This window comes from Lepidochelys olivacea (assembly GCF_965140295.1).
Source record: "Lepidochelys olivacea isolate rLepOli2 genome assembly, chromosome: 4".
Taxonomy (NCBI): Eukaryota; Metazoa; Chordata; order Testudines; family Cheloniidae; genus Lepidochelys; species Lepidochelys olivacea.
This window is the reverse complement of record NC_140414.1, coordinates 24,469,405-24,495,524: the sequence shown is the minus strand read 5'-3', so window position 1 is coordinate 24,495,524 and position 26,120 is coordinate 24,469,405. Positions and strand designations below refer to the sequence as shown.

The window sequence follows — 26,120 nt, the reverse complement described above, 5'->3', positions numbered from 1 at the left end:
CTATAAATCCAGCCATTATGGATCCTGCCAAAACTATATGGCAGACACGGGCTACTGCCAGACCTACCTGTAAGTGAGCTAACTGTAAATATTTTATTCCTTCCAAAGGGTCTGAGTTCCTTTTTACTCACCTAGCACCAAACTCATTGGTAGTAGAGGTAGCTAACCAAAAGAACAAAGAACAGTTCCCAAATCTACCCCAACTGATAAAGACAGTAAAGGGCTGGACCTGCTTGGTTGTAAAGTGTAGGCTTCATTCACATTACAATTCTGGATATCTAATTATGCGGCCGTTCTGGCAAAACATGACCACAGAAATTATGAGGAACTCATGGACTTTATTGATGACATTCCAGAGTGGGGGGAAAAAAAACAACACCATCAGTTTAAAACCATAGTCTCTGACGGACAAATCATCTCCCGTACCTCACTACAAGTTGCCCACTTGATGTTGCTAACACAGCTCAAGGTCCACCGCTACAGCAGTCGTGATGCATCGAGCTTCATGGCTTTCATAGTCTTCTTTTCCTTGTGAGGTTCAGAATATCATAGAAGATCTCCCTTTTGATGATGATAAAACTATTTGCCAGTAACACCAATGATGTGCTTCGCTCCATGAAGGACTTGAGAGCGACATTATGGTCTCTCTGTATGCAAACCCTACAAATAGGAAGAGACCATACAGATACCAACCTTCTCAACATCCATGCTACCCACTGTATACTCCAGAAAGTCATAGACAATGTGAACAACAACATCCGTGACCAGGATATCAATGTCGCCATACCAATTCATCGGCTCCATGTCAGCCCCCTCCCACTAACAAGCAAATGTGAAGATGTGACCAACAGTATAGAAAACATCATCCCTACTTCAGCGCCCATTTCTCCCACCCCCACCCTTGGTCCCCAAACAACTGCTCCACCAAGAGGTTCATCATCTCCTCCAATTAGGAGCAGCGCCTGACCAACACAGAGGAAAAGGGTTCTGCTCCCATTTCTTTTGAACACAAAAGAAAACTAGGGGATGACGACCCATTCTCTACCTCAGATGCCTCAATAAATTTATTAAATAAAATTAATAATAATAATTAAAAGGTGACACTTGCAACCATAATTCCAGCGCTGGAGCAGGGAGATTGGATTTTCAGCCCTCAACCTGCAGGATGCTTATGTTCCTGTGACCATACATCCTGCCCACAGACATTTTATTTGCTTTGTTCTGGGCTCACAACACTACCAGTACAGGGTCCTTACCTTTTGGCCTTTCGACCGGAAAAAAACTTGTCTTTTCCAAACTCGTCGCAGTCATAACAGCTCATCTCATAAAGAATCATCATTTTTACTTACCTCGACAACTGTCTTTTCAAAGCCAGGACTCTCCAAGAAGCCATTCAGTCCACACAACGGACAGTCCACTGTTTCCATGCTCTTGGCCTGCGAATGAACAAAGAAAATCTTCATTCACTCCCACCCAACAACTGGAGTTCATAGCAGCACATTTCGACTCATGCAAAAGAATAGCATCTCTCCCACTCCACCTTCTTAACACTATCAACCTTTTCATTCCCAAGCTGTGCAACAGTTCACAAGTGGCTACACGAGCTTGCCTGCAACTCTGAGGCTACATGGCCTCTTGCAGTTTTGTAGTCAGGAAAGCTCGCCTCTGTTTCCAGAGTTGGATTCCACTGTCTACAGACTGAATGTCCATGGTCTGAACAAACTTTTATACAGACCTCCCAGAATCTAGGACTCTCTCTACTGGTGGACATTGCCTCACAACCTTTTCTATGGGTCCCCTTTCTACAGGGCGTCCCATTGGTTGTCTTAACTACAGTCACATCCCTTACGGTATAGGGAGTACACATGCCCCAATATGCTACCCAGGGTCTTTTGTCTCCTGCCGAGACATCCCTTCACATCAACATTTAGAACTCTGAACAATACGCAATGCCTGCCTCCAATTTCTCCTTTCATATAAAACCAACGTATCAGGATAATGTCCGACAACATTGCCTTCATCTTCTATGTAAACGGGGGGTAGGGGGGTGATCCCACTTCTTTGTACATAAGCGATGAAATGATGGAATTGGTGTCTCATACTTACCTGGCTCTCTCAATACCACCACTACGACTTCAGCAGAAGATTTCCCATAGACCATGAATGGGAACTAAACGAGGATATAGTACTAGACATATTCCACACATAGGGATACCCAACCGCAGACCTTTTGACAACTGTAGCAAACAAGAAATGCCCAAGATTTTGTTCCAAAGTGGAACTAGGCAAACACTCCTCGAGGGATGTGTTCATGTTCCCATGGAACACCGACATAATGTATGCATTTCCCCGATACCGCTCATACACAAATAATTGATAAAAATACGAACACACCAAACCAGGGTCATAATGATGGCCCCACATGGCCCAGACAGGCATGATACCCTTTCCTTACCATGATGTCGCTTTCTGCACCCATCCCACTACCCTCTGCCTGAATCTCTTGTCCCAACAACAGGGTCTACTACTCCACCGCAATTTAACCATGTTAGACCTCAAGGTTTGGCTCCTTCATGGTTCTCTCAGGCCGAGTGAACTTGCTCGGAGCAGGTTCAAAATGTACTCCTTCATAGCACAACAAATTCTACATGCACCACCTGCCTTTATAACTGGACAAGATTTATACACTGGTGGGTTGTCACAAACACCGCTCCTTTTTTCCGTGCCTCTCCCACTAATAGTTAATTTAATCTATAATAGATAGTCATCTGGGCTCTCCCTCAGTCCCATCAAACTCCACTTGGCCGCAATTACAATGTTCTGTGATGCCATCAACGATAGGACTATCTTTGCTCATCCCATTAATAAGTGATTCCTTAAGGGACCCCAAACCTTATATCATGCATCAAACTGTCTAATCCGTCCTGGGACGTCCCCTTAGTCTTAACATGCCTAACCCAAAACCATTTGAACCATTGGGGGAAGGGATAGCTCAGTGGTTTGAGCATTGGCCTGCTAAACCCAGGGTTGTGAGTTCATTTAGGGCCATTTAGGGATCTGGAGCAAAAATTGGGGATCCATGGCGGCCGCAGTGGCCTTTCTACATAACGTCCCCCTTTAAGGACATTGCCAGAGATGCCATTTGAGCTTTTGAAAATAGGTTTGCAAAACATTATGCTCTTACACAGGGACCCATTACCAATACGCGTGTGGACAGAGCTGTTCTGTCTACTGCATTCCTTCCAGATCCAAAGTCCCTACCTCCTTGAGAGATACTGCTTTTCAGTCACCTACAGTGGAGCACCCATAGGGACACCTCTTGAAGAAGAAGAGGAGGAGGTTACTCACATGTGCGGTAACTGACGTTCTTTGAGATGAGTGTCCCTGTGGGTGCTCCACTCCCCACCATCCTCCCCTCTACTTCGAAGCTGGGGCAGTCTCCGTTGTAGAGAAGGAACTGAGGAGTTTGGCCGCGCATGCGCACTATTAAGACAAGACTGGTATGTGAGGCAGGCTCCGCGCATGTGCGGCTGATGCGGGTACTGCTGTAAAAATCTCTGAGTAGTGGCGCACCGACACCTACAGTGGAGCACCCAGGGACACTCATCTCCAAGAACGTCAGTTACTGCACAGGTGACACGTTTTTGTTTAACGATTGGGAAAATGAAAGGAGAAATGATTGAGACCCCCTCTTCAATAAAACAAAATTCTGAATTTTTGTTAACCCTTACTTTAAAAAAAAAGGGGGGGGGGGTAATAAGGTAGGTAATAAGACAAAGTAACTGGTTTTTTTATTTAAATTTATTGATATTATATTATGTTATTTATTTAAAGTGTTAGATGTAGTGTAGGTGTCCTCCCTGAATGATTAGATTTTTACATGTTCAGGGAATTAAGCTGTAGAAAATACTGTAAAAGGACTGAGCCCATCTTCAGTTACTACCACTACTACTACTACAAATTTATTTGTTACAGAGTAACACCCAGAAGCCTAATTAGAATTGGGGCCCTGTTGTGTTAAGAACTGTACAAGCATATTATGACAATCACTGCTTTTTAACAGTTTACCCTTTCTATGGTCATGGGTCAGAGAAAAAATAATATGGGTCCATCCCACCACTCTTTGAACTGTAGCATGAAAGAAGTGAATAACCAGTGTTGAAGCCTTCTGTAAGAGTGACATGGAAATTCTTAGAATTGGACTATAAAATTACCCCAATGGTAACTTTGAACATAAAATATTCCAGGGGAGAATACAATTAGAATTCCAGTTAACTGTGATCAGCTCATTTTCATATAAAAAGCTGTTGTAAACTTCTGTGTGATCGATGAAAATGGTCACTGAATTTGCACTGGTGAAGAATGAAGCATTTTATATTCAGTTATACGGTGATAGTGCACTTGAACAAATACAAGGTTTTGATACAGTATCTTGTGTTTTTTCTCCCGTTTTTTTTTTTTTCTTATGCTATAGGTATTTTCAGGGAGTTTGGTGGTGCAAGGTGTGTACACAATATAGTGAAGTATCCACAGTGTCGACAGCATGCACTAATGATTATCCAGCAACTGGTGTTATCACCTAGTGGGGATGATGATATGGGCACTTTATTAGGGCTGATGCACTCAGCTCCACCTACAGAACTACAACTGAAGACAGATATATTACGGGTAAGTGCAATAAAACTTAATACTTTCCACTCCTAAACTACTTATGAAATTCCAACTTTAAAAATTTAGAATATACACTGTAGAACTACTTTTATTTTATGCGTGATGGTATTCAGATATTGAAAACAATTCAATGACTTAAGAATTAAAATCTTATACAAATCAGATCTCAAATTTTTAAACACAGCTGGCAAAAAAGAGACCAGTATGTATTACATTTGTTATCATTAGGTGTAATGATTACTGGTGGATGGGAAATGAAGTTCTAAAAGCAGTCTCTTTCCATCTGGCTTTAAGAAATTATTTAGGTCCAATTAAAAAACAACGTAACACGCACAGGAACTGAAGCATATTTTTAGTGCCATACTTGAATTTTTCCTTGGCAAAATCTCATTTTTTGTAAACAGAGCCAGAGTTGTTGTTAAATGAAAATTTTATAACTAGATCTGGGCCAAAACTGGATCACAGAGAACAAACCCCCAGATTTTGCGCTGGAGGCTTGTTTCGTACCTCTAATCTTAGCCTGATTTGTGTTGGATTCTAAATTAGAAAGGGTTTAATTTCTGATTCAAATGCAGCTGAAATCTCATAAGAGTAGGTACACCTGTGAGTTTTCAATTAGAGGAGGCCTTCATTTAATCCAAACTGTCCACAGCATTTCATAGCCAGTCCTGATGCATCCTTGAGGTTCAACTTCTAACTTAAACCTGATATGGAATGAACACTGTTTTCTCAGCCCAGCTTGGTTTACCACAAGCCCTGACCATGGTGGAAATGTGTCCAATAAGTATAAGAAAATATGGAGAATTCATCTTCCACTACTAGCTTTACATACAAATACTCTTTAGATTTTGTGAGCTGATTGCTGGTTAGGTGAGATGGATATTAATGTAGCCTTAAAAATTTTAAGGTCTCTTGTATAGAAATTAGGTAATGCGTAGACGTCTTAGAGTTGTAGAAGATTAAACATAGAGAGAAGTGGTGAAATTGTGTATGATGTGTATATCACTGTTAGACTTTTTCAGTAGTGATATCTACCGTCCAGCGTGATGGTTTACATTTTTTTGGTGTAGTAGCACATGAAAATATGATCTTTGAAAACATGTGCCTTCGAGAGAGCTTTAATGGTATCACGTTAAAGCTTTGAGTTTTTGATTTTCACTTGAATACAAATACCATACTATCAAACTGCAAGTTTCAATTACTCAACTACAGAAGCAATTATTTACCTATTCAGAAAATATTGATACATCAGGAACAGGCTGATAATGAACTTTATTGTTACTGGTAACAATTCAGATTATTTGAGAAGCAAAGGGAAATCTATAGTCTGTCTCAGAATCTGAAAATTACTTTGTTAAAGAGGCTGCTCAAAGGAGCCCTAAGTCAACTGTGTAATACTGTTGCAAAAAAAGCAAATATCATTCTGGTATGTATTAGGGAGTGTTGCAAGCAAGACGCGAGATGTAATTCTTCTACTCCCTTCTGGGCTGATAAGGTCTCAACTAGAGTATTGTGTCCAGTTCTGGGCACCACATTTCAGGAAACATGGATAAATTGGAGCAAGTCCAGAGGAGAGCAACAAAAAATGATTTAAAGTCTAGAAAGCAAGACCTATGGGGAAAGATTGGGGGGGGATGGGGGAATAATTTGTTTAGTCTGGAGAAGAGAAAACTGAGGTGGGACATGACAGTTTTCAAGTACATAAAAGGTTGTTACAAGGAGGAGGGTGAAAATTGTTCTTCTTAACCTTTGCAGATAGGACAAGAAGTAATGGGCTAAAATTGCAGCAAGGGCGGTTTAGGTTGGACATTAGGAAATACTTCCTGTCAGGGTAGTTAAGCACTGAAACAAATTGCCTGGGTAGATTGTGGAATCTCCGTCATTGAAGGTTTTTAAGAACAGATTAAACCAGGGGTTCTCAAACTTCATTGTGCCGAGACCCCTTCTGACAACAAAAATTACTACACGATCCCATGAGGGGAGACCAAACCTTAAGCCCAAGCCCTGCACGGGGTGGCAAAGACCAAGGGCTTGAACCCCAGGTGGGAGGCCTGTAACCTGAGCCCTGCCACCCAGGGCTGAAGCCCTTGGACTCGGGGTTGGGCTTCAGCCCCAGGGCTTGGGCTGTGGGACTCTGGTGCTTTGGGCCCCAGCAAGTCTAATGCCAACCCTGGCGTCCCCATTAAAACAGGGTCATGACCCACTTTGGGGTCCTGACCCACAGTTTGAGAACCGCTGGATTAAACAAACACCTGTCAGGAATGGTCTAGTTATTGCGTAGTCCTGCCTTGAGTGCAGGGGACGGGACTAGACGACCTATTGAGATCGCTTCCAGCCATACACTTCCATGATTCATCTCGTAAAGTTCAACTCAACTGAATAGATTTTTTTTTCATTTTGTGCTAGAATTTAAGAGAAATTAACAATGTACAAGGATTTGATTAAAATTTTAACACTCTTTTTCCTGAAGTCAGATGTTGAATATTAGCCCTGTAGAGAACAGCTGAGAACTAGTACACTGAATTCAGATGTTTCAATTTTAAATGGAGCATGTAGAAATGAAAAACTCATAAATTCTTCTCTTGGAGTTAGTCTGTTAGAAAGCTCTGACATTAAATGTGTCTTGCTTTGACGATACCAAGCTGGGAGGGGTTGCAAGTGCTTTGGAGGATAGGATTAAAATTCAAAATGATCAAGACAAACTGGATAAATGGTCTGAAGTAAATAGGATGAAATTCAATAAGGACAAATGCAAAGTACTCCATTTAGAAAGGAACAATCAGCTGCACACATACAAAATAGGAAATGACTGCCTAGGAAGGAGTACTGCAGAAAGGGATCTGGGGATCATAATGGACCATAAGCTAAATATGAATCAACAGTGTAACGCTATTGCAAAAAAAGCAAACATAATTCTAGGATATATTAGCAGGAGTGTTGTAAGTAAGACGCAAGAAGTAATTCTGCTCTACTCCGCACTAATTAGGCTTCAACGGGAGTATTGTGTCCAGTTTTGGGTGTCATATTTCAGGAAATGTGAATGAATTGGAGAAAGTCCAGAGAAGAGCAACAAAAATGATTAAAGGTCTAGAAAACATGACCTGTGAGGGAAGATTGCAGAAATTTGGTTTGATTAGTCTGGAAAAGAGAAGACTGAGAGCGGACATGATAACAGTTTTCAAGTATGTAAAAGGTTGTTACAAGGAGGAGGGAGAAAAATTGTTCTTAACCTGAGGATAGGACAAGAAGCAATGGGCTTAAATTGCAGCAAGGGAGGTTTAGGTTGGACATTAGGAAAAGCTTCCTAACTGTCAGGGTGGTTAAGCACTGGAGTAAATTGCCTAGGGAGGTTGTGTAATCTCCATCGTTGGGGATTTTAAAGAGCAGGTTAGATAAACACCTATCAGGAAAGGTCTAGATAATATAGTCCTGTCCTGAGTGGAAGGGGCTGGACTAGATGACCTCTTGAGGTCCCTTCCAGTTCTATGATTCTAAGATTCTGTGACAATCAGTTGGCATGTCAAGTAAAAGAAATTCAATGAAAGACAGAAAACTAGTTAAGTTAGCGAATTATGTTGGAGAACATCAGTTTTGATATCTGTAGGGGGGCTTTAAGAGCATTTTCAATAAGTAATTTATAGACTGACCAGGCATAGTTTGCAGTCTTTGGCTCTTACATTAGAACTTGCTTGTGCTAACATTCAGTTAAGCCATCACCTTGTTTTAGCTGATAGGCTGTGGGAATTCTCATTCACCGTGAGAGGCATTAATTTACTGAGTAATTCTCACCCATAATGGTACAACAGAGGTAATTTAGTACTAGAATCCAAGGGCTGGTGTCACAATCCTATAGTTAGGTTCGACTTTCCTTTTTTTTTCTGTTAACTAGTGGGGTTTTTTTTCCTTTCTGTTCTAATTTTTGTCCTTCCATATGTAACAGCAGAAGTTAGTCTCAGGTAGCCCAAGCCATCTGCCCCATTCAGTATTGGTGCTCCGCAGGCAGGTCAAGACAGGCTACTATCTACCATAACATCTTGGTCCGGCCCAAGTGTTTATAGCTTTGTTAGAGGTCGGTAAGCACTTGGCTAACTGTGGGAGTCTTGTACAGTTCTTCCATTTCAAGGTGTCACTGTCAAAATGGTTGCCAGATTTCTGGTTCCTCTTGCCTTGGAAATCCCTTCAGCCCCCACTGCTCCCACAAATTCTGCTCAATAGCTTGAACCATTTCAATTTCATTAAATCCACCTGTGGTTGTTCAGTACCTCAACATATTGTCTGATTGTTCTAGTCCACACTTTGCCTGCTGAGCTCTCTTTCTTTATTCAATTTACTCAGACTCACCTGATTCCCTGCTATCTGTGTGTTCAGTCAGCACCGTTCCCAATGACTTGGAGGAATCTGACCCACCTTCAGTGACCTACAAGCACAAAGCAAAGGTTAAGGATGTAGAGTTGGATTACAGTTCTGATTAAAATAAGAAGACCAAGTATCTCTTTGGTCTTTCTTGGAGTTTTCTAAAGTTATCTCATATTTGGATGACATTGGCAGATTATTTAGTGAGAATAGTCTCCTGATATCCTGTAGGAAGATGAAAAATCTGTGACTTTTGTAGTTACTTTTAAAACAGAGGTTAAAAAGTGTATAGTTTTCCAACCTCTGAATCCTTAAATAAAATCTTACTCTGGCTTTTCTCTGAAAAGGTCCATAAGTAGAGAATACCATAATCATTATAAAAGTCAAAAAAAATTGAAGCTGAGAAACTCATTTCTGTCCCCAGAGTATATGCTTCCATTTCTTAGTGATTTCAACATAAACCCTGTAGCTTGTTCTTAAAGGACCCTGCTGGCAAGCAAGTTAGGCAGTGCTTCTAAAAGGGACCTTGAACCTGATTTTTATGATCCAAACAGCATCAGCAATGAATGAGTTCTCTGCCCAGCACTGGGTCAGATTTCCTTCCACTCTTGAAACAAAGTCAAGGGATTAAATGAGTGAACAAAAACTTTAATGTGGCTGGACTAAAAGCTATCTATGTAAAAATGACACCACTGTAGTCAACCATCCTGCTTCCTGTGAGTATTCAGAATTATGTCTGCTCACTTAAGTTTCAGAAATAAGATTTTTAACACTTTTTACCTTTGTTTTTTAGCTGTGGGAGAAGGAGTTGGATTCTGTGTGTAGAGGCTTCCAAAGTGTCTGGAAACCCTTTGGCTGCTTCAGTGTTTGGAGCATTGTACATCTTTGTGTCATACAAATCTCTCTTAATTTCTGTACATTAGTTTAAATTGAGACCCAATTTGAAGCCATCTCACGGTTTAGGTAGCTGCTTTAGAAGCTCTTGACTTCTTTATGAAACAAGGCATCCTTGTGACTTGCTATCATGTGTGTCATTTCATTTATACCAATTCAAGACTTAGACCTCAAATCAGAGTTTATTCCTGAATGGGGCATTCTGTAGTTCTGCAAACAATAATGCAAACTCCTTTTCAGCTCCAAGGTGACACTTATACTTTCCGTCAGTCACATACTCCTTTCTCATTGCCACCACTTTGCCAGGCGAGAAAGTAAGTTGTAAGTTATTTCTGCATAAAGCTTAACTTCCAGTTTCATCATGACAAAGTAACTCTTTGTTCATCCTGTCCTTTTAATTCCAAAAAACTAATACTTGTTTTACTGCAGTCAAAATCTTTGTGCTCTCCACAATGTGCTCATAATAAAATAAAATAAAAAAAAGTCATCCTTCACCAGCTAAACCTTAGAGTAGCCGCAAAGTACTACATTCATAGAGCAACCTAGTTTTACAAAATGGTCTTTTCATCTTCTATGGTAGCCTTTTAAAAGGGAAATAAAATCTTTAAAGACGCTATTTGATGAAGAGTCAGATTTAGTAAGGAAACTTAAATTTTCTTCAGCAAGCCTAATAGAGTATCTCAGCACTTACTCAACCAAACTCATAGTTACCTCATAAGGAGAGAAAAATCAAGCCACCTTCTTAGAGTGGTTGTCCACATGGATTCCACTCTTAGTGCACATGTGCCCTGTGGATGTGAGATTGGACTTTTTTTAGCCAGCAGTGTCCATTGCCTCTACACCTGTGCCCTGGACACTCTCACGTCCCTTGTGTGAGGGCTCAAAGGGCTGGGTGGGCCCAACAGTCCCTCAGTTCCTTTTTAGCACCAGTTGCAATACAGTGGTTAAGGACAATGATGTGGTTATACAGTTGACAGCACTCAGTCATCAACTTTATGCATAAGATTTCGATGGGAGCCACATGGGAAACTCGAAGGTAAAAATATTGAGATCTCACTGTTACAGAATGTCACTTGACAAGTCACAACCTGATCTTTTATTAAAGTACAAATGCAGAGTTTGGCAACCATTTAGTTTGTTTTTATTTCTAGATATATAAATTACAATGCTTTAACGTGAAAGGTTGTTATTTTGTGTCTGTCTCTACATGCCAATGCCTTATGCTTTATATACCTAATCTTATGGTTAAGGGACTGGACTGGTATTCTTGGTTCAATTGCTAACTTTGTCTCATGCTTCCGGTGTGATCTTGGCCCTTAGTTTCCCACCTGTAAAAAAGGGATAATGCTTTCTTTCTTCTATTCTTTGTCTGTGTCTATTTAGCAGGTAAACTCTTTGGACCAGGGACTTTATACTGTATTTGTCTGTCTGGTATGTAAAATTCCAATCTCTTTTGGGGTCTTCAAACAGTACCATAATACAAATAAATAATTGTGCTAGCATATCAGACAAGATATATGCTTTGCTATAAGGTATTAATAACAATGCTTTTTTCTTTTTTGAATATCCATAGGCCCTGCTCTCAGTACTAAGAGAGAGTCATCGCACAAGAACTGTTTTTAGAAAAGTTGGTGGATTTGTGTATGTCACATCTTTACTTGTTGCTATGGAAAGATCCTTGTGCTCTCCGCCTAAGAATGGCTGGGAGAAAGTAAACCAGAATCAAGTGTTTGAACTGCTTCACACTGTGTTCTGCACATTGACTGCAGCAATGCGCTATGAGCCAGCCAACTCGCATTTCTTCAAAACAGAGATCCAGTATGAAAAGCTGGCAGATGCTGTTCGATTGCTTGGCTGCTACTCAGACTCAAGAAAAATAAGCCCCTTGAATGTCTTCCCCTCAAATACACAACCATTTCAAAGACTACTGGAGGATGACCTAATCTCCATGGACTCTGTGGCACCCACACTAAGGCATTGCAGTAAACTCTTTATTTATCTCTACAGAGTAGCCACAGATTCTTTTGACAGGTATGATCTGTTTTCCCTAAAAAATGGTTGGTTTTAGAAATGTGTTTGCAGGATTTGATGTTACCACCTTTTTCTTCATCCACAAAGTTGAGCAAGACATTTTCCTCTACTCAAATGTAAACTTCTCTTATTGCTATTTTCAAGAATGGCAACATGACCTCTAATGTTGAATGTCTTAGGTCATGACATCAAGCAACAGAGAGACATTTAGTTTAAAACCATTTGATGGGTTAAAACTGTAAACAAGTAGTCTGCTTCTCCAGTTTTTTTATTATCCATAAGTACTTGATCTTTGTCCACTATATCATAAAATTAGAAATATGCTACTTTGCAGTACATACCAACTTCTGACTGCCATAAAAATGGGATACACTAAAAACAAGTCATTTGATCATTTGTTATGACAGATTTATTTTAGACAGTGGAGATGCCATCCTGGAAATTGCCATTTAGCTTTTTAAAATTAATTTAGCATGAGAGACCATGGAGGCTGCTAACTACCTGAGATTTTAAAATCATATATAGTAAATATACCTCTTAATGGTCCCCTACAAAATAACCCTTATTTTTGAAGGTAGTTCTCACTTGTAACTTTTTTTTAAAGAAACTAATAGAGCAGCGATGATTTAAGCTTCATTGCTTAAATTGCAAAGCTGCTGTTCCATGTCCATGTGCTATATGTTGGCCAAGATTTTCAAAAATAGATGTTTCACGTTAGGTTCCTAGTAATATTTAGGCAGCTAAATAAGAGGCCTGATAAAAATGCTGAGCATTTGGCAGTTTCTGATGAAGTCAGCGAGGAGCTGCAGGGTGCTTAGATTTTCTTAACTCAGTTAGATTTTCCTAACTTCTTTAGGTGCCTAAATATTAATTTAAGAGCAAAACTTCAAGCTCTCGTTTTTGCAGAGTTTGTCTACTGCCTTTAATGTTGTAAGAGAACAAATCTGTATCCCTTCATCTCGAAAGAAATTAGCATAAAAATCCTATTTACTTTGTGTTAAAATCGCTTGGAAATATTTGATAGAAACATTTTTGAATTAACCAATTGGTGATGTATACAATACATGCTGTAATACTGGCTAGTTGTGGAATCTGATGAATCTCTAGTGTCATTGCAAATGCATTCCTTTCTAATTTCCTTTTATTTTCCATTCTTCTTTAATCAACACTTCTTTTTCTTCCTTTCTTAAACCATCTGATGGTCATGTTTTTGCAGAGTTTATTCTCAGGATATTATTTTAATCCCATCTAATGCAAGTTAATTAAATTTTTTTATTTGCTCAGAAATGACCTATCGTCAATTCCTGCTCTACTTAACCTTGAAGGATGTTTTAATGTGCTGGTTTGATTGTGTAGATTACCATATCTGCTGAGTAATGAGCAAAAACATTTGTTTCCCTAATTATTGTAGAATGGTGCACGTCTCTTTGTTTTACCTGATGCATGTTTCTCAGTAGCATTCTTTGTTGTCCTTGCTGATTCTGTAGGGTGGATCCTATAAAGGTTTTTACTGGTTGGTGGTATTGTAAAACTAACAAGCTTCTGGCCTCTCCTTTTCTTTTCTAACTTCTCTATCCCAAACCTGTCTGTTTTGTCTGTAGTCGTGCAGAACAGATCCCTCCTTGCCTGACAAATGAGACTTCTCTCCCCTCTCCTTGGGGTACGCCAGCTTTGTCCAGGAAAAGGTACTGATCCTTTAAGAGAAGTTGATCTCTCTTCTGGTTTCTCTTGTCACTGTTCTTGTTGCTTTTTTTTTCTCAAGCTGCTTTTTGTGGTGCAGCGTGTACTGTCTGTCTGTCTTTGTTCTTTGAGGAAAACAACTTGTCAACTTGTAAAAGAATTAGGTGGCTAGTCCAAGAAGAATGCCGTAGTAGATAAATTAATTTAAAAAAAAATTCCCAAATGAATTTCTCAGTAAAGATATTTTTTCCTTTATCAATAAACTGAGTACTGTTATGATATGTCTATTGCCTACAGTTACTGCCTAATGAAAATAATAAAACCTTCTGAACATATACTACTGACAACTGTGGAGGCATGTGAATGTTAAATGGCTTGGAAGTGAGTCTACTTTAAAGGTCATCTTAGACTGTAAGCTCTTTGAGGCAGGGGTCATATCTTTGTGTTTATGCATCAACCTAGCATGATGGGCCTGATCTTGACTAGGCCCTCCAGGCATTACTGCAATATAATTTACAACTGCAACAACAAAAGGATGGTGTTGGCAGCCACAGAATATGACCGCACTGTAAGGAATGATTTCTAGGCAAATTGAAACTCTGTGGAAAATTATTTTTTGAAATTACTCTGATGGTAAAGTTCAGTTATGGATCCGTTCTGAAATACTGGTCAAAAAGTCTTAATATAACACTGTTAAATATATGTGGACTTGTAATCCTTAAGAAATTAAATGCCTGTGAACTCTGACACTTGAGATTTACAAATGTTTACTGTACAGAAGCAGGACTTTTCCTAGTAAGCAGAAAAACGTTATCAGCTAAGGAATTACCCATATCTCTAACCTCAAAAAATCATCCAGGTTTTGAGAGACCTATTAAACCAGGGAGAAAAGTGCTATATTAATAACATTTACATGATAAAACCGCTAGCCATTTTTAATTTAGGGCTAGCGTACACTACCATGCTACATCGGTACAGCTGTGCTGTTGTAGCATGTCTGGTGAAGATGCACTATACCGACAAGGGAGTGCTCTCCCGTTGGCATAATTACTCAACCTCAATGAGAGGCAGAAGCTATGTTGGCGGGAGAGCGCCTCCCGCTGACATGACAATGTAGACACAGCTTTAAGTTGATGTAACTTAAGTTGCTCAAGGGGATTGCTTTTACACACCCTGAGCAACGTAAGTTACATCGACTTAAGTGGTAGTGTAGACAAGCCCTTAGTCTAATAAGAAAATACCCTGAAATAATGTGTTTTGGGCCTTGGCCATACTAGAGATCCAGGTTTTTTAAAAATGGAGGTTGGAGTCCAGCACAGTTGTGAAAATACTTTCAGAAGTGGTTTGGACAGCATTCAAAACTTTCTTGGGAGGGATATGTATTTGAACTAATTTTTAACCTTACCATAGAATTACTCGATTTATCACAAAAAAGAAATATATTGTAGTTTTTATAAGTAGGGGTTGAGGAATCAAAATATTAACAATTTCCTCCACTTTAAAGGCTCACATTCCAAGAAAGAAATGATAGAGCTCTTTTTGAAGATTGTTCTGAAGGCAAAATTAGATAATCTAGTTAGATATAAAGTATTAGGAATATTGTGACCTCCAAAGAAATTGTTAGCTAGTATTTATGCTTTGTGCACACATTCTACTTGAAGATGCACATATACTATAAATATGCTGCATTTTTTTTGTAAATGACTATCAGCCTTTTCAAGAAAAGAAGCCCCACATGAGCAATATTTGCATCTAAATCATTGCCTTCAAAGCATCTGTCCTCTGAACTGCCCTACTGCTCAAGCTGCTGAATCTGCAATAGTCTGGGATCCAGAAGCATGTCATGTTACTGCTGAGAATCTCATTGGAATGCAAAGCGGTTATGGACTTCTAGACATAAGTGGTTGCGTATGTCTTGAAAGCATCTGTTCTGTAGTGTCGACATGCTGAACCTGCAGAAGTCCTCTTGGATCACAGAAGCTCCATGTAATGTTGCTGAGAGGAACTCATTGGAAGAGTGAGAACGTATTGGCTGCTGGCCTGAGTATATCGTGGAACAAACTTCCTAATCTTGGGAGTTAATTGTTTAAATTGCCTCCAATTCTGTAATAGTGAGTTTTCGAAGCCGCCGTCACAGAGGAGAAAAACTGGGTGACGGATGATGAAAATTGATTTTGTCCCAAACATTTGTCTAAACATTATTTATGGACTGTTTACACTATTGTGTGTATTGTATTTTACTCTATTTAAAGGAAGTGAACGTTTTTATGAGGAAATACATTTTTGGGGGGATGTCTAATCTCTTTTTCTAACAGGAAGTGGCATTGCAGAGCTGGAACATATTATGGAAATGAAATTCTCTAACAGTCCTGCAAGAATATCTGCTTGTGATTTCGAGAAGAGGAAATCACCTGGCATGTTTAACTGGGAATTTTCAACTTGTACATAGAATGTTACAATAGTTGATGGAGAAGTTCAGAGCTAATAGTGAATGGGTATAATAAAAGCTCTCTTTTCTCTTGTCCTTTAGGCATGCATATCATTCTGTTTCAACTCCTCCTGTGTACCCTCCCAAAAACATAGCTGATTTGAAGCTCCACACAGGAGCCACATTGCTGCAAAGCTCTGATGCTGTCATCATCCACCCTGGAGCTATGCTTGCCATGTTGGATCTTCTAGCCTCTGTTGGATCAACTGCACAGCCAGAAGTAAGCAAATAAGCTGTAGTCCTTAATGTTGAATCTGAGTAGGGGACTAGATAGTAAAAGGATACAGTGTCTTTTATCTGTATGTTGCTAGTTGAAATTTAATGTAGGTTTTAGTGAATTAAACGAAGGTATTGATTAAATCAAAGTTAATAGCTGGAGGTGGTTTAGTGCTAATAGCTGGAGGTGGTTTAGTGCCCCCTAAGATGTGCTAGTTATAGTCCAGATATCAGAGTAAGTGATTAGATAATTAGACCATATGCATAACTGGCACTAATTGCCATTCTTACCGAAAGAACCAGCAGCGATTTCAAGGAAATGGGCACAGACTCTACAATCTTTTACCCTGCTCCTCTCCAACCTACCCCTAGAGCTGGTTGCTTCAGGTCAGGGTAAAAGACATTGGAAGGGCAGCATGAGGAAGCTTGCACAGGTGCTGTCCTTCTGCCCATGTTCTAGTGATTATGTAAGAGGAGTTCAGTCTCCAAAACTGTCAACGTAGCATTTTTACAAGCTCTTTATTTAAAACAAACAAACAAACAAAAAAAAAGTGGAAAAAATCCTTATTAGTAAAAGCAATATGGCTTTTGGTAGAGAGATAATTTTACTCATGCTTTTTGGTGTAGTACGAGTCAGGTAATAGACCAAATACATGTCTTTTGGTCAATATAACAAAGACTTATGGTATTTTGAGTTTTATTTGTCCTCTTTATTATACTTGTATTTATAAAACTAAGGTAATCAATACACTGGAGTAGAAGGAGCATCATAAATAATTGCTTACATAAAAAATTATTTCACCAGTATAAATCCTTTTGGTTCCTAGTCGTCTTTTACTTTTTGATGAAATCTCATAAAGTAAAAGTGTTAGCAAGTGTAATGAATTTTTTGCTTTTCTTTCTGAAGCATCAGATACTGTATGCTGCTGGAGAGAAGGCAGGACACTAGACTGGATAGACTAGTCATCTAATCCAGTATGGCAACTTTTTTTGCTATGTTCCATTAGAAACAGCTTAGGTAACTTTAAGTTTAACAGTGTAAAAAGTATTAAAACACAATATTTTATACTTGTATAAATTTTTCATCTTACTAAACAGGATTTATGTGATATTGTTGCTAACTATTTTAAGCAGATTTCAGTTCAGGTATCTACCCCACAGATCTTTGGTTATCAAAATTAAGCTCCAAAAACTGTCAGGCATGTACAGCTATGACAACATTTTGCTGTTTTTCTTTCTTGAGTTTGGAATCCTTTTTGTGTTCACAGTTGTAGTGACAAATGTGCTGCGTACGACCCAAAGTTTATTACAGTGGATGATGTGGGAAAGACTTTTTTGGCAATAGCTTAGGCTGATAAGGATAAAAGTTCTAAGCAAGTTGAACATATTTCTAAGTCTGCTCACTTCCATTTAAAGTAGAAGTTATTTTCATCAGGTGCACCAGAGCAAATTTCCTTGGCAGAGTTCAAATCAATGCATTGTTTTAATTTATTTGTCCTGTTTCAAAAAGAAGGGAAACAATACTTAAGTTAGATTCTCTTTTCTCTTTTTTAAAATTGCATTACAGGACATCCTGTGCTAATTATTTCCTTTCTACTGTATGGGTATTTGTATTTATTACATTTTGCAGCATGCATTGGATCTTCAGCTTGCAGTAGCCAACATATTGCAATCCCTGGTGCATACAGAAAGAAACCAGCAAGTCATGTGTGAAGCTGGACTCCATGCACGTCTTCTGCAGAGATGTAGTGCAGCTCTTGCTGATGAGGACCATTCGTTGCACCCCCCACTCCAGAGGATGTTTGAAAGGCTGGCCTCTCAGGCACTGGAGCCAATGGTGTTGAGGTCAGAAACATTTTTTTTTAGGTCACTGATGTTCACATTGAGTGGATCCAATCTGTCAAAAATTTTGGTGTATAGACGTTGTTGGCTGGTCAGTTTCAGCAACTTCAATTTCTTAGTAAAGTATTAGAAAAAAATAGCTGATGGGTTTGTGTTTGATAGTGACCCTGTTGGATATAGCCTTATTTTGCAAAACAGTTTTTTTAATATAGTCTTGCTGCTGTTAATACCTTGGGAATACAGTATTTTTTTTTACGGTTCAGATGTAAGCTGCCTTTCTCATATTTTTAAATCATACTGTCAAAATGTGTGTCCTTATAGCTTCTAATGTGGCTGGCAGGGAAGAGAAACTTGGTTAAAAATGTGAAAAGAACCAAAAAGAAGTAGCCACTGCATCTGAAGAAGTGTTTTTTTACCCACGAAAGCTTATGCCCAAATAAATCTGTTAGTATGTAAGGTTCCACTGGATTCCTTGTTGTTTTTACTGCTACAGAAGATTCTTTATAGACTTTCTAAACAGTATAAAGTAAAGAAAACGGAAGGTTTAAGTCTTATCTAACTTAAACTAGATAAGACTTAAACCTTCCGTTTTCTTTAGCTTTGTTTTAGTTTATGTATGAGGGAGAAAGAGACACCTGAAAAGAAAGATGTCGAGAAGAAACCTCTCTAGTCTGTGGGGTTTTATTACTAGCTTACTACCATAGTTTAGTGACAGTTTCTGGTCTTAGTGAAAATAGATTTGCTATAGAGTAACGTACACGATTTCTGAGAGGAAAAAACACATTGAAAGGCTGATGACCTCGCTTTGATCATTGACATTTCTTGTTGGTAACAGAATGCACTGTGTTTGCTACAGCTTAAGGTTAGTTTTTTTCCTCCTCCATGTTAATGCAGGTGCTCTAGTACACCTTTCTTAGGGCTTGTCTACACTTAACAGAGCTATAGCACTTAGTGAAGACACTACCTATGCTGACAGGAGAGCTTCTCCTGTCGTTGTAGGTATTCCAACTCCCCGAGAAGTGGTAGCAGTGTTGATGGGAGAAGCCCTCCAATTGACATAGCACTGTCAGCAATTGGAGTTGAGTTGGTATAACTGCGTCATTCAGGAACGGAATTTTCCACACCCGTGAGCGACATAGTTCTACAGACATAAGTTCGTAGTGTAGACCAGGACAAAGCCAGCAATAGAAAAGAGTTTGATATTGTTTGTTCCCTGTTTAATAATAAAAGTATCTTGGATAGATTGAGTAGTGCCTGCAGTATTGAAAACAGTAAGTTACACAATTAACTAGGTAGCTAGTAATGACGTATGGAACTTTTTCCTGCTGGACTTTTCCATTCAGATCTAACCCAGATTGACTGGTTTACAGTCTGATTATTGATTGGTTGTAAGAAAGGGTATTTAGTGTCAGTCCAGTTTTCAGTGGTGTGTATCCACATCAGAAACTGCAACTTCAGTTGGCATTCTGAGCTGAGGGACCGAGGATTTAAATTTGCCTGCAGACTGAACTACGCTCTTATCTTCTTGACGTGATCCCTTTGTCAACATAGAAGCACATTGGTGATAAAATGTGCAGCCCATTTTGTACCTTTCTGGAAGAGGAACAAGTGACTTCAATCTTCAGGGTATAATGAGCTATAATTTCACCGAAAAAAAAAGAAATCCTAGAGAAAAGTCTATTTACTTTAAAGACTAGAATATATGTTATTACTACTATATTTTAGCAGTGTGGTTATCCAAAAATATGGAATGGTTTATTACAAAATATCACATCACAAATAACTAGAAACCATAACATTCTGTGGTAATGAGTGAATTTACCACCACACTCTCTGTGTGTGTGTATATATACACATTGTGTATGCAATAGTTAATTAAAAATAGAAATAGTTTTGAATCAAAATACCTTTTTTTTGCTGTCAGTATTTGTTTTTGGAATTAATATTTTATTTAAATAGTTTTAATGTTTTCTGTTTTGTGTTTGGTTGCAGACTTCAAAAATGAAAACAAGTAAGCAACTTGCTTTGTATAATTTCTTTGTCTCTCTTAACCAGGGAATTTTTACGTTTGGCAAATCCTTTGAATTGTGGCGCTTGGGACAAAAAGCTGTTGAAACTGTACCGAGTGCACAAACCCAGCTCATTAAGCTATGAACCAGAGATGAGAAGTAAGTGTTCAACATCAGAAATATATTTAATTAGTGTTCCTGAGCAAATCTGATTTATATCTAATCAAAATTTATAGGTAAACTTCAGGAAAGACATTAAGACACATAATGAAATAAATAATCCGAGTGATTTGATAGTAACTAAAAAAAAAAAAAACACCAAAAAAACACCCCACTAAGGGGAAAGATAGCTATCCAATTATAATTAAAAAACATTATTTCCACAAAAGTTCTTAGCAACAATACGGGACCTGTCACCACTTAAACTTAACTAACTAAATCCTGTGAGGAATATATAATTTTAAGGGACACAATCGATTTAACTATCACTCATCTCTGATTTTTAGTCTTACCTTTACAAATAGCATCTAAGATTACAATAAGTCAAAGATAAGAGAAAAATATGATCAATTTCACATGCATACTTTGTGTATTTGTGACAGCCCTTTGTGTATCATCACCTTTCACTGTTTCTGCTGCAATAATTGTTTAGGCTCCAGCCATGCAATTGGTCCACTAACTCAGATCCCTGAAATAGGTCCCATTGCTTAAGTGGGACTCTGTGGGACTATAAAATTGCGCACTAGCATAACTGCAGGATCAGGGCCATTGTCAGCTTCCTTCTGTCTTTCAAATTGCAAAAAGTGAGAGGGAAAACACGAGGGGGCGTTGGAAAAGCATTTTTTCAAAAAAAAAATGTGATTTGAAAATCCATAGAAATTGGCAGAGTACATGAAATTAATTGCAATTCAGTTTTTAAAAACTGATTTAGTTTTTAAATTGGTGGTATATCTTTTTAATAGTTAGGAAGTTCAAGAATATAAATTGTTTACTATTCATTGTCTTTGACATACTAATATAGGACTGGAAGGGACATCTTGACTCATTGAGTCCACTTTTCTCTCTGCTCCCCTTCCCCCCCCATCCCCATTTCAGGCCCTGCATCATATTATCCATTCATAAATGTATCAAGCTCCATTTTAAATGTAGTTAGGTTGTTTGCCCCCACTACTTCTCATGGGAAGCTGTTCCAAAACCTCACTCCTCTGATGGTTAGAGAGCTTCTTCTAATTTCCATCTGAAATTTATTCATAGCAAATTTATACCCATTTGTTCTTCTGCCAACATTATCATAGAATCATAGAATATCAGGGTTGGAAGGGACCCCAGAAGGTCATCTAGTCCAACCCCCTGCTCGAAGCAGGACCAATTCCCAGTTAAATCATCCCAGCCAGGGCTTTGATCCTTTATCTGAAATAGCTCTTCTCCCTCCCTAATGTTTACCTCTTTGTTGTATTTATAGAAAGCAATCCTATCCCCTCCCAGCCTTCATTTTGGAAGGTGAAACAAACCAAACTCCTTTATCCTCCTCTCAAAAGAGGGGCTCTCCATTCCACTGATCGTTCTAGTAGTCTCTCAGCACTGGTTCCAATTTCAATTAATCTTTCTTGAAAGAGGGTGAGCAGAATTATACACAGTATTCCGGATGAGGTTTTACCAGTGCTTTGTAAAATGGCATTTATAACTTCCCTATCTCTGCTGAAAATTATTTATCTGATGAATCCTAGATGATACATGAAATATAAAAGAGAATGTTATTCCGTATCAATTCATTCTCAACATAGTCTACATCATTAGCATACTTTAAATTTGTCTTGGGTAGCATGTGCTAGGCATTGTTGGATGACAGGCACATGCATAATCTAAAAATTTTCAAGAGACTAACACAAGTAACTCTAGTAGTAGTAAAAACTTCAGTTTGTCATCTTGGTATAATTTGAAAAACTACTGGTTAGTAATTATTGTACACTGTACAGTGAGAAAATGTATTTGACTTATTTTAGCAGTATGTTACTTACTTTATTCAGAAAAGACTTCAAGAAGCTTTGAAAAATACTATCTTTTCATTCACTCAATCTTAAAATAAAATTGCATTTTGTTTTCAGTACCCAAAAGAAATCTGAGTACAGAACAGGAGCATCAGGAAGTCTGTTTCAACAAAATCTGAGAGAAGGAAAGGGGCACTTGGGGCTGAGGGTTTGGACAGGGACTTATGAGATCTGTCACATCTCTGTCACAAACTTTCTGATGACCTTGAGCAAGACATTTAATCTCTTTGTTTAGTTTAGCATCTTTAAAATGAGGGTAATGCTAGTCACAGAGGAGTTGATAAATATTAAGCACCCATACTGCAGTTAAAGGGGCATGATTAAGTATATAAATAAATAAGGGCCTGAAAAAATGCTTTTTTCTACCAATATGTTTATTTTTTTTTTTTGGCTTCTATTGTAGGTAGTATGGTCACATCAATGGAGGGTCTGGGTTCTGACAGTGTGTTCAGCTTGCATGAAGATAACCACTACCGCATAAGCAGGAGCCTGCTAAAGCCAGCAGAAGGAAGCACAGTGCCCCTGACCAGGGTTAAGTGTTTGGTCTCCATGACAACCCCACATGATATCAGACTTCATGGATCGTCAGTTACTCCAGCATTTATTGAATTTGACACATCTCTTGAAGGATTTGGGTAAGGTCTTGCCACACTTTCAAATAGTGTATTGCAAAGAATAATATCTTATTCCTTTTTTCTTTCAAAGAAATGTGTGCAATTTTTAATGAGCAGTTTGAAAAACAAAAACAGTTGATCTATAGAAAGAACTACATACTTAATGCCGTCGGACAAAGGATACTGAATTCAACTAATGAATTTGAAGCACTTTTTGTTACCTGTGGAAGTGTGAATGCCACTGATAATACTACTTACTTAGATGATCTTTTACATGTGCATGATGAGATCTTTTCAAATAAAGAAGAAACACAAGCATATACTAGCACAAAGAGTCCAGCTGCCAGGATTCAAATGAAGCCTGGGTCCCTAAAATTATCCTAAACTACCCTGAAACCTGGAAGGATTTGGTTGAGAGTTGTAGAATAGAGAATTATAGGCGAAGTAGAAATAGAACTAAAATTGTTTTGAAGCAGCAACATTTAAAAGGAAATTGACCCAGTAAGTGCAAATCATTGTAGAACAATTTGATCTCAGTAATTAGAGGTGTGATCCGTGTAGAGGACTTAACTCCCTCTGTACCCTTTGTTCAGTCACTTAACCTCCTTGACGCTGTTTTCCCATCTAGTAAGTGGGACTGTTTGTGAGGATCAGCTAGTGTTTTTATATGAGTGCTTGGAAGATTAAGATGTGGTGCTATAATACTCAGCAATTTTCTTTTAAAAACATTTCTCTTAGATTGCTTTTTAAAAGATTGACACTTAAATTCATTTTTCATATTTGTCCTGTGAAGAACCCAGACCCCTTCAAAACCACTATGAATGAATTCAAGTAATTTCTAAGGAAAATATCTATCTTCTGCATTTCTGGTAGACTCCACTTGGCTGGCAGTGAGATCCATGTCAGCTAATTTAGGCTTAAAAATACTGCCCGGCGATCTCAAGTCAGACAACTCTGAATGAAACCCTGGATAATTATTCAAAGAAAATCCATTATCTCAAATTCCTCAGGTGGAATTCTATTTGGGCAGAAGCTTGACAAGAAGGTTTCTAGTTACATGGACAAGCTGCTCTCAGAAAGGACTAGAGACTTTCAGACAAGAGGGGTAGCTCCTTTACCTTTTTGTCAAACAAAAAAAAGAAAAAGGAAAACTTTCTTATTTCAGGAGTAATACTTGAATTCAGAAAGCCAGAGGGAAGCTCAGATTGGGGAATGGGTTCTGTCAAGGTTCCTTTCCCACTCTGAACTCTAGGGTACAGATGTGGGGACCTGCCTGAAAGACCCCCTAAGCTTATTCTTACCAGCTTAGGTTAAAAACTTCCTCAAGGTACAGACTTTGCCTTGTCCTTGAACCCTATGCTTCCACCACGAAGTGTGTTAAACAAAGAACAGGGAAAGAGCCCACTGGGAGACGTCTTCCTCCCAAAATATCCCCCCAAGCCCTACACCCCCTTTCCTGGGGAAGGCTTGATAAAAATCCTCACCAATTTGCATAGGTGAACACAGACCCAAACCCTTGGATCTTAAGAACAAGGAAAAAGCAATCAGGTTCTTAAAAGAAGAATTTTAATTGAAGAAAAAAAGATAAAAGAATCACCTCTGTAAAATCAGGATGGTAAATACCTTACAGGGTAATCGGATTCAAAACACAGAGAATCCCTCTAGGCAAAACCTTAAGTTATAAAAAGACACGAAAACAGGAATATACATTCCATTCAGCACAGCTATTTTACCAGCCATTAAACAAAAGAAAATCTAACATATTTCTCGCTAGATTGCTTACTAACTTTTTACAGGAGTTCTGAGCTGCATTCCTGATCCGTTCCCGGCAAAAGCATCACACAGACAGATAGACAGACCCTTTGTTTCCCCCTGACTCCAGCTTTGAAAGTATCTTGTCTCCTCATTGGTCATTTTGGTCAGGTGCCAGCGAAGTTATCTTAGCTTCTTAACTCTTTACAGGTGAAGGGGTTTTGCCTGTGGCCAGGAGGGATTTTATAGTTCTGTACACAGAAAGGTGGTTACTCTTCCCTTTATATTTATGACAACAGCCATAACATATTAAACCACTGATGGGTCACCCAAATTTCAAGTGTAAAGGTCAACAAGATGCTGATTCTCTTGCAGGCAGAAGATCACCTAACTTGCACCAAGGCAATCCATATAAAGGGAAACCAGAACACAAAAGCAGACTTGATATGTCATCAGCAGGTGGACAACTTGAAAATGTTTCTGAACCAAGAATTATTCAATTGATATCCAGAGAGCTACCCTAGCTAGACCTATTTGCATCAAGTCAAAACCCAAACGTGAAACTACTTTTCCTCAGGTCAGGGAAGCAGAACTGGGATTATTGGAGACAGATGGCCTGGCTCACAGATGTCCTAATACAGTTTGTCTACACTTTCACTCTCCACCATTAAGAAGAGTGATTCAGAAGGTTAGAAAGGGGCGGGTGTGTGTTGATCATTCTCCTTCACCAAGAATTTGCCAAAGAGACCATGCTACTCAAACCAAGTGGAGCTATTACAGAGGTCTTTGTTCACCTTCCCAGTAGGCAGGATCTCTTATCCCAGGCCTTGCTCCTGCCTCCAGACATAGATTACCTGAACTGAAAAGCTTGGCTACTGGGTATCAAGTTCTGAACAAAATTAGATAGCATCTTTCCTGGCCTCAACATATGCAACTGTTCTGGTACAATTATCTTACTAATATCAAAATGATCACCACCACAAAAGGACAGGTATTCTAGCTTTTCTGTATTCTTCACCAAACTGTTTAGACCTGGTTTAAGATTACCACCCACCTACCATCATATTGCTGATCTTTAAGATAAGCAGTGTCATAAATGCAGGGTTGGCTTGTTTCTCTCTTCGGTGACCTCATTATATTGAAGGTTTCTTAGGGCAGCATGACAATCTCAACCAGCAAGGTAGTTCTATCTTCCCTTCTTGGGATCTGCCTACATGCTCTCACATGCAGTCCTTTTCAACCAGTGGAATCTAATTCCCTGTAATTCCTCTCCATGAAGATATGCTTCCTGGTAGTAATCACACCAGCAAAAAGAGTGTCATAAATTTCTGGTTTCAGAGTAACAGCTGTGTTAGTCTGTCTTTGCAAAAAGAAAAGGAGTACTTGTGGCACCTTAGAGACTAACCAATTTATTTGAGCATGAGCTTTCGTGAGCTACAGCTCACTTCATCGGCTGCATACACGGTATGCATCCGATGAAGTGAGCTGTAGCTCACGAAAGCTCATGCTCAAATAAATTGGT

At 38.8% G+C, this 26,120-nt stretch overlaps 1 protein-coding gene across 2 annotated transcripts in view; it reads left to right on the top strand.

The window, feature by feature from the left end:
• The window catches only part of WDFY3 (WD repeat and FYVE domain containing 3), a 261,096-nt gene that overhangs the window by 111,748 nt on the left and 123,228 nt on the right, over positions 1–26,120 (top strand). The window contains exons 12-18 of one of the 2 annotated variants that reach the window (XM_084627016.1): positions 4,475–4,668; positions 11,492–11,949; positions 13,551–13,634; positions 16,160–16,337; positions 17,964–18,178; positions 20,231–20,343; positions 22,636–22,867. In XM_084627016.1, the coding sequence (XP_084483142.1) occupies positions 4,475–4,668; positions 11,492–11,949; positions 13,551–13,634; positions 16,160–16,337; positions 17,964–18,178; positions 20,231–20,343; positions 22,636–22,867 (1,474 nt within the window). The remainder of the gene's footprint in view (positions 1–4,474; positions 4,669–11,491; positions 11,950–13,550; positions 13,635–16,159; positions 16,338–17,963; positions 18,179–20,230; positions 20,344–22,635; positions 22,868–26,120) is intronic. The other variant, XM_084627015.1, reaches the window with a different exon arrangement.